This window comes from Phoenix dactylifera, chromosome 8, assembly GCF_051530095.1.
Source record: "Phoenix dactylifera cultivar Ajwa chromosome 8, Ajwa_hap1_PhDact_Kaust_v1.1, whole genome shotgun sequence".
NCBI lineage: Eukaryota > Viridiplantae > Streptophyta > Magnoliopsida > Arecales > Arecaceae > Phoenix > Phoenix dactylifera.
The window spans coordinates 30,602,788-30,611,822 of record NC_143197.1 but is presented as its reverse complement, the minus strand read 5'-3'; the positions used below and the strand labels follow the sequence as shown (position 1 = coordinate 30,611,822).

The 9,035-nt window shown below is 37.8% G+C and overlaps 1 protein-coding gene across 4 annotated transcripts; it reads left to right on the top strand.

The window, feature by feature from the left end:
• The first annotated feature begins 226 nt into the window (after positions 1-226).
• On the top strand, positions 227-5,965 carry LOC103702867 (interactor of constitutive active ROPs 2, chloroplastic). Of its 4 annotated transcripts, none has more exons than XM_008785492.6 (5): positions 227-392; positions 1,303-1,358; positions 2,505-2,685; positions 3,914-5,557; positions 5,688-5,965. In XM_008785492.6, exons 2-5 carry the CDS (start codon positions 1,339-1,341, stop codon positions 5,691-5,693), a joined length of 1,851 nt encoding a protein of 616 aa, XP_008783714.2. In that variant the 5' UTR covers positions 227-392; positions 1,303-1,338; the 3' UTR covers positions 5,694-5,965. The 4 variants fall into 4 exon arrangements, with proteins under 4 accessions (XP_008783714.2, XP_008783711.2, XP_008783713.2 ...); XM_008785489.6 differs by having other exon boundaries at positions 3,911-5,557; XM_008785491.6 differs by having other exon boundaries at positions 2,502-2,685.
• The last annotated feature ends 3,070 nt before the right edge of the window (positions 5,966-9,035 follow it).

Sequence of the window (9,035 nt, the reverse complement as noted above, 5' to 3'; positions counted from 1 at the left end):
TAATTTTATCCCGAAGCAAAAGCAACGTTACGATTCGCTTTAACTTTAAAAAAAAAATCAAATCTCATCCCGTTTCCCAGTCAGGGCCCCGAGATCGTTTCCCACTTCTTTCGTCCGTTTCCGGACTCTGTTCTTCCAATGTCTTGACAGTTCCCATTTCGTTTCCCGTTAGCGAGACAAACCCTGGTATCTGACATAAATGTAGTATGCATCGGTTTTCACACCCGTCTCTTTCTATCTCTGCTCCGGAAACGAAGACAGGGAAGAGAGGAGACCTCCGGAGCTGCGAGACAGGAAGTAAAGGAGGAGGAAGACCAAGAAGAATACCGAGAAGGCCAAAGAACGAGAGAAATAAGAAGCCTTTCACAAACTCCTCCAAAGGATCCGTCAGCGTGAGTGTCGTCACCTCTTTCTCCACTTCTCCTCGTAATTTCTCTGTTTCAAAACCATCTTTCCTCTGTTCATGGGGATTCACCATTCTCTCCATCTCCATCGTAAAATGGGCTCAGAAACAAGAGACATGAGAAGATAACTGTTTCAAAAAGATAGAAAGAAGGACGGCTCTCTGTTTTTTTTTTTTTTTTCCTTTGCTGGGTCAAGTGATTTTTTTTTTAAACAAAAATTTCTTTCAGCAGGCTTTCTGGGGATCTCCAATCCAAAAAGTGCCGAGAAACTGAAAAGAAATAATAATTGATGGCTGTCGGCATGATGAGTTCTCATCTGATTGTCTCATTGTGTCCTTTTGGTTCCCATTTGCTCTTTCTCTGTTTTTTTAAAGCCATATACTTCTATCAGATTAAAGATCTTGGTATATGGTTTTCGTTTTTCTTTTCTCCTTTACTGCGTAGCCAAGGAGGAACGGTTCATAAAAGAAGTTAATTTTTCTAGTCTGCTTTCTTATTTATGAGTGAACAAATAACAGTATATTGTTTCTTCATTAGGAATTTGTTGAGTAGAGGTAAAGGGAAAACAAGGATTGCTTCATGGATTCCTTTCTCCAAGTTTACGTTTGGTGGTTGTAGTGCTATGATATGTTGTAGGATCAGGGTATGAGTACTGGACCAGTATTAAAGTAAGAAAAAAGGAACTGCATTTTTTAATATGCTCTTTCATATCTTTTTTTCTTGTATTTCAGCATATTGAAAGGGTGCGCAAAAACTAAAATAAATAAATCTACGTACTTTAAGAACGATAGATTTGGATCTCATTTGGTGGTCCATGGTTCATTTATTTGCTCATGTTACGATACAATGCACCATACTGACCTCTCTCTTTCTGCTGCTTTGTTATCTTGCTTTGCAGGGTTGGCTCGTGGGAACGATAGAAAAAAGTTAAAACATGCAGACAACCAGAACAAGGTCTGCTCCTAACTTGGACGTTTCTTTTTCAAAATTAAGCTTTTTTTGTCGTTCAATAATTTATATTAAGTGTGGGCAATGTGAATCTAAATAGAACTTACTGCTTTGTTAAGTATGGATGAGAGCAAAGGGGTTCCCTTTCTTCTTTTTTAATTCTTTTTTTCTCACTCCAGACAATATAGATTAAAAACGTTAGCATGCGATTGTGAGTAATATTCGGCTTCTTCGTTTTGTCTGGTTTTGAGCTTGGGTGGATGGCCCGTGCATTTGAAACCACATCTTCTTTGCCGGCTGCTTTTATTTTTGAGAGAGAGTCTGCTTTAAACCATGGCCCTTTTGCCTTTTCTTGTTCTTGGACTCCACTAATCTTCTTTTGTTTGATTCTCTTATCCCTTTTTGTTCTTATGCTTGCCTTGAAGCTGTGGGTCCTTTTCATCAAAGTGTTTTTTCCCCTCCTAATTCAGTGTAAACTTGATGACCTTTGAAATCTCATCCATTGAATTTTTTACTTTGGGTTCCTTGTTGAGGTTAACCTCTTTTTATTGTTTTTAGATATTTTGAGCATAGTCAGAAAGTGCTGTGCTAATGGGTTTAGCAGTAGCCTTGAGTATGGGATGTTCATAAACACATTACTTCCTTTTTGGCTCATCAGTTTGGCAGCTTGCCAACCTGGAGTATGCTTGAATGGGTTTCAATTTTCATAGATTTTGTGAATTGCATTATTATGATGACTTTTCAGCTTAATTCTTGCTGACAATTGAACATTGGGAAAAGAGATATTATTTTTGTACTTTAAATGAGAATTTGTAGGACAAGTGGTATGACCTGTTCTAGTTGCTGGCTAATATTTTATACATTATTTATTTGCCACCCTTAATTACAAATTTTGTCTGCCATAAACATAATTTGCAGCAGTAATCCATGGCAAGCCAAGCTATTTATAACTCCATTTCTCAAAAATGTTTATTGAAAAACAGATGACATAATTGTTTTTATGTTATTTTATAAGTTTATCTAGAGGTTAGAATCCCTGCACCTAAGCATATTTTCTGTAGCATTTTTCATGAATCTTCTCTCTAGTTCATTTTTATCAATGTAGATGATCGATGTTGTCTGCTGATATTTTCCTTTCTCATCTTGAAGCAGGAGTGGGTCTTCAGAAGGTCCTCTGAGGACATCTCCAGCCACCCCTAGATCGAATCGTCTTCCCAAGGCAGCTGGATCTGCGTTTGACTCCGCTTCTCCAACACGTCCACCAATGAAGGCTTTAACTGATAGAAGTCCTAAGGTTATTGAGCGTCGATCACCTAGAACCCCTGTACCTGAGGTACATATTATATCCATTAAAATTGCCTGATTCTTTGTATAAGCAGTTTCGGGGCTTTGATATCGGATGGATCTACCATGTTTAGATTCTTCTTAACATAGAATTTCATTTCCTTGTTGTCAAATGAACATTAAGTTTCAACTCTTCCAAAGTAACCAACGCAAGACAATGACCCAGATTTGTTGACTGAAACCTCAATTGCATTTTGGTTGTTAATAAGTAAATTAGCTTGCTTTACTGCTCTAATAAATAATACTTTGTAGAAATTAATGATTATTTAACTTAGCAAAGTAAAATGTATTTGCAAACTCGGTAGATTTTTATTTTAGCATTATGAAGTTTTAAATGCTATATGCTAATGTGTATCTTTGGCAATGTGTATGATGTATACATACGTACATGTATATAGGTATATATACATGCATAAACATACATATGTACATATATATCTTACATGTTATGCCTTGCTATCATGGCCCAAACTTTATCTAATCTGACTACCCAGGTCCAAATCTATGATTAGCTGGTCTGGGACTGTATTATGTAGACTCAATCTGACCCATGCCTGACGGATTCGCGGTCTATTGTTGTTGTGAACATATAATAGTTGCAACCAGAAATCATGAAGGACGATTGTGACAGATGTTACTAGCCGATATAAAGCAAAATTCTTTTTTTTTTCCCATACTCTGAGCAATTCTCTATTTGAATGACCATCTGATCTTTATAGCAGCTTAAAGGCAATACATATAAGTTTCTGTATTAAATAAATGCTTGCTAAGTAGATAATATGAACAAAATTATAATATCAAATAACAGTCGCTATCAGTAGCAGCTGTCATTGCCTCTATATATTGCCACTGTAAATCATAATGCATCAGATCATGAATGATGTCAGGTATCTATAAGCTGAAATCATTGCAATGGTTGGTATTTAAAGACATGGATTTTGGTCATGCTGGTCACTGGACCTGGCTTAAATATCAGTGATCTGAAACCCTTGATTTGCTTCAGCAATCTTGGTTCATTCTTGAATCATCTTTGCGAAGCAAGCATTTAATTAACATTGCTGTCATACTGTCCCTTAAAACAAAAGAGGCAAAAGAAAATATTTACATCCCCTTCCTACCTAGATAAACAATATGATGGTCTTGTATGTGCTTGCTGTCTTTATGTTACAAAGGACATTGGTGGTTATTGATCAACATTGATCTCTTGTGCCTAGAAGAAACGTCCAAGTAGGATGGCCGAGTTGGAATTTCAACTTGTCCAGCTCCAAGAGGATTTAAAGAAGACAAAAGACCAGCTTAACTCATCAGAGTCATCAAAGAAACGAGCAAAGCAGGAAGGAGAAGAGGCCAAGAAGCAGCTCTTGGTCATGTCTGCAAAACTTGAAGATTCTCAACGCCAGCTTGTAGAGCTATCTGAAGCAGAAGAGGCTAGGTTCCATGAACTCCGCAAAATCTCTCAGGAACGAGATCGTGCATGGCAATCTGAACTTGAAGCCCTCCAGAAACAGCACTCTGTTGACTCAGCAGCTCTGGCCTCATCCATGAATGAGGTACAGAGGCTGAAGCTGCAGCTTGAAATGGTCCTCAAATCTGAGGCTGCCCAAGCCAGGCAATCTGAAGTAGAAAATTCTGAGCTTCAGGCCTTGAAACAAGATATGGAGGAGGCCATCTCCATCATTGCAAACCTAAAAGTTCAGCTTAGAGATAGTGAAAAGGCAGAAGCTGATGCAAAAGCAACAGTTATTGAGACAAAACAGCATTTGGAAACAGCTAGAATGACTATAGAGAATCTCCTTACTGGTGGGTCAAAATTCATGGATTCTTTCAGCTTAGTGGCTTCTGAACTGGAGGAGTCCAGAGCTCGAGTGAAGTCGCTTGAAGAAGTTGTGAGAAAATTGCAGGAAGGTCACTCTCATGCTTGTAGCGAATCTTTGGTGCATTATAATGGTGATTGCTATGGTCCACAGAAAATCAGGTGCAACTCCCTGGAGTTGGAAATAGAACAGTTGAGATCGGCCCTCGAGGCAGCTGAGATGAAATACCAGGAAGAACAGATACAGCGGATAGTGCAGACACAGCATGTTTATGAATTGATGGAGCAAATGCAGATCGACACTAGAGTGAGAGAAACCGAGTTTGAATCAGCATCGAACAATTCAAAATCAGAGATTATTGTATTGAAGGCTATTCTATATGACAAGGAAGCAGAACTTCGAAGCTTATCGGATATGAACAAGAAGCTGCATGAGGAGTTACAAAAGGGAAGAACAGACCAAATGGAATCTGAATTGGGCCTAAAGCTAAAACAGTTGATTGCTGACATCACGGATTTGAAGGCGGATCTAATGGATAAGGAGACAGCCCTTCAGAGCATTTCAGAGGAGAATGAACAACTGAAATCTGAGACGGGGACGAGAGAAATGGAGCGCCATAAAGCTTATGAAGCAGCAATAGCTGAGGTTGAGTTGGCCAGATCTGCGGAGAAGGAGGCATTGACAAGGCTCGGACTTGTTACCGAGGAGGCAGATAAAAACAGCAGGATGGCCACAAGTGTAGCCGAGCAGTTGGATGCGGTGCAAGCAATGAAATCAGAAATGGAAGCTGAGCTAAGGAGGCTGAAGGTGCAAGCGGAGCAGTGGCGGAAGGCGGCTGAAGCTGCCATGGCTGTGCTTACAGCTAGCAACAATGGGAGGTTGTTGGAGAGGACAGGCTCTTTGGATTTTGAGTGCAATTCTGTTGATGAGAAGTTGATGAGCTCGCCATTTTCTGATGACCTGGACGATGAATCTCCAAGGAAGAAGAACAATAATATGCTAAGGAGAATCAGCGGATTGTGGAAGAAGGGCCAGAAGCTATCTTTAGTAAGCATCTCCAGTTTGTATCTCATCTTTGTTAATTATTTCTTTCTCCATCCATTTTCCGTTGATCCAAATCCTTTTCAGCTGTTTGTCATCGAGACAATAATTTTTTGCTTTCATTTACTGTGTCCAGAGCTGAGAGTTTTCCATTGGGTGATCCATGCGAATGAAAGGGCAGCGGCAATACATCTAGAGAAAGGTGATAATAGGTATAACTCCAGCTTGCTCTCTCTCTCTCTCTCTCTCTCTCTCTCTCTCTGCTCTAATGCAAACCTTGCTGTTTTACTTGCTAGTATTCCAGACACCGTGATTGTATAAATGATTCCCAATTTTCCTTGGAGTACATATTTTTTGCTAAGTGAACTTGTAGGTACTTGATTTGCTCAAAAAATATAGAGATACTTTATTGCATTGTGAGAATCTGGCATTAGTCAGAAATTTCTTTTATTTTTTTCCTTTTTCTTTGTGTGTGTGATTAGCTTTGTTCTTTGCTTGCCTTACCACAACTTCGTTCATGAGTCTTGTCATATGGAAGAACAAGAGTGCTCTTACGCTGCCCCATTGGTTGACCGCAACATGACCATGGGGAGTAGAAGTGTTCATGGTTGAATAGATTGATCATGCGGCAAGTGCTACGGGGATTAACCACCAATGGGACTAATCCAAACCGCTTTGTTTTAACTCTAGACCGGAAGAGGCAGTCACAGCGCAACCAAATAACTTGGAATAAATCCCTACGCAGAGGTGATGGTGAATGATTTTAAACTAAATCATCTTTATTTTAATTACTCTGTTCTTTAATCTATATCTTCATGTAAACCAACTGTGTTTTGGATCTTGTAGAAACCGATTTGGCTTACAAATGTCTGCCATATTATATCTATGTAAAAGTTTAATTTGAAGTACCCATGGTGATTTGCCTTTGCTGTAAAAGAACTTATTGAGGTAGATTGAACCTAACACAATAAGGTCATCTATCTTTTGTATTTGAGATAAATAGAACCTGTCTTAGAATTAATCCATCACTTTGAGGGTTCTTTAGAGAAGGGTAAGCATGATCTAAGCATGTTTCAAGTGTGGCTAAAAGATTGAGGTTAGAATTCTTGTTATTAGTGTCCATGTTTGATTCATTAATCTTGGCAGGTAAGGCAACAAAAGATTGGAGCACTATTTCAAGAAGCCTAAGAGTTCTTGAAATTTTGTGTTTGGTCTCCATAAGATTTGGGGAGTCTTGAAAGTCCGAGCGAAGAACAAATATGGAGGTAAATTAATATCCAAGATTTGTATGTGAATCAGATCTTGCCATCAATGATCAAGAAGTTTTCTGCCAAAAAAAAAAAAAAAGTAATCTCATGTAAAGAGAATATTACATGAGAAGGCATAGTAAGAGTAGCCAGGGATGGGCCTATAAAAGGTTTTATATTTAGCCTAGCATAGAACGTACCTAGCCTCAGCTTTGTCATGGTTGAAACTTCTCTCCAGGGGCAATCAAAGTAGAATTGTTCTTGGAACTACTAGTAAATATTTATAACTGATCGTAAGTTTTAAAAAATTTTGAATTTATATTAGGATCTCTAAATTTCTTTGGATATAGATTTGATGAGAACTAGGCACATGAAGAATGCTAGCAAAATAAGTTGCATGTTATAATCTTCTTTTTGTGGAACAAAATTCTAGCATAAATATTCATGGTGTCCACTAGAGTGGATTATGTGATAAATTACATCTTTAACAATTGATTGGATATTTGGAACATTTATTTTACAACTTCTAGGGACCAATATTGTACTAATCATAGTTCTAAGTGAATAAAACTTGCTCAAATCCTTAAAACTATTTTTTATGATAACTTTAATTAAATTTCTCTCTTGAAAGGTTTACTTTTTATGGATTTTGGATTTTACTTGTTATGACTTGCTGGTTCAGGAAAACGAGTTGTTTTGCCCGTCATAATTAGGATTCTTTTTTTTTTAAATGGGTTGTTAAGAAATTCCTAATATGTTTCTTCACCATAAATCTGAATTGTTATTGGGATCTCCGCAAATCATGTCCCAAAAAAGGTTTTCACGTAGTTAAATGTGTACTCTGATGGGAGGCAGTTTCTCATCAAAAAAAAAAAAGAAGAAGATGTTAAATTTTCTTAAGCAAAATGTTACCATATCATGTTCTTTCAAAAAAAAGATACCTAAATCGTATCCATTTTATGTGGCATTTTCAATACTTGGTCATCTCTAGATTCTAAACTGTCCCAAATCATATTTAGAAGATAGAGAAATGAAGGAAGCTGTATGAATGACTAGCAACAAGTAATTCTCCATCTTCTCTCTCTCCCTCTCAATGCCTTTTTATTCAGATTTCAATAATTGATCTATAAAGATTTGAAATAATATATAGTTGGCATATATCAAATTCTTTAAAAGAACATTGTCTCATCGCATTAAACGATCAATCTAATTATTCAAGCTTTTTTATTTTAATTAAGAGCGAGTAATTCGTTAGCTATTTTTTTTTGCCCCCATCAGCCAAAATTCTGGCTTCGCCACTGGAATTCACCCACTTATAACCTATAATTTTCTTTCCTGGTGGAAGTTGAACCAAATCCCAAGTGTTATTTTGTTCAAGAGCATTTCATTCTTCTTGCATGGCATCACATCAATGTTGGGAGGTAATGGGCCTAATGGCCTTCTTGATATGAAGATGGAATAGGAATAAGATCTAACATGGTAAACAAAGATCTGTCATAATCTGCATGGTACTTGGGAGGTATGAGAGTATGTGATGAACGGCGTAGTTGTATGTTCGAAGAGTTTTACCTCAGGAGAAGCTTCATGAGCATGATTAGAACTAGAGTTAGATGAGGTTTGAACATAACATGAGGTAATCATCAAGTTATTGGAGACTCAAGAAGGGCATTATCTCAAGAAATTGTACATGTCTTTAGATGTGCAAGCGATGAGCGATAGGATCATAACATCTATACTACTTTTGAGTTTCACCATGACCTCAAAAGACTCATTTCATGGTTCTAGCTGATAGTTTGCCTCGTTCATGAACTGGGAGTAATGCATGACAAACACAACCAAAGACAAAGTCGAGGGTAATGTGGAACACATTGGAATTCAACTTCTCTCGAGGAGAGACATTTCTGATAAAAGATGACGGAGTCCGATTAATGGATGTCGAAATGGCTTCAAGCCCAAAAGCTCTAAGCAACTCCAAACTCTGTAAGGAGGGAGCTTATAGTTACGTACAATATTATGGTGATATTTACATTCATTGGCTCCCTTCTGCCTCCCATGATTAAGAATAAATCGCTCAAATTCAGCTGACATATGCTCTCCCTCCGAGTCCAAGCAAAAAACCTTATTTTTGGATTGAGTCGTCGCCGAGGTTGATCTTTGGAGGGCCCAGCTTTTGGTGACGGGGATCTATTGTGGAAGTGTTTTGAGTTTCGGGTTATGGGTTGTTTTTTTTTTTTATG

Excerpts from the sequence above, each read along its gene's own strand:
- LOC103702867 (XM_008785488.6), top strand. The coding sequence starts at position 1,339 with ATGCAGACAACCAGAACAAG. Across the intron at positions 1,359-2,501 it reads ATGCAGACAACCAGAACAAG|CAGGAGTGGGTCTTCAGAAG; the intron begins GTCTGCTCCTAA and ends CTCATCTTGAAG. Across the intron at positions 2,686-3,910 it reads CTAGAACCCCTGTACCTGAG|AAGAAACGTCCAAGTAGGAT; the intron begins GTACATATTATA and ends TCTTGTGCCTAG.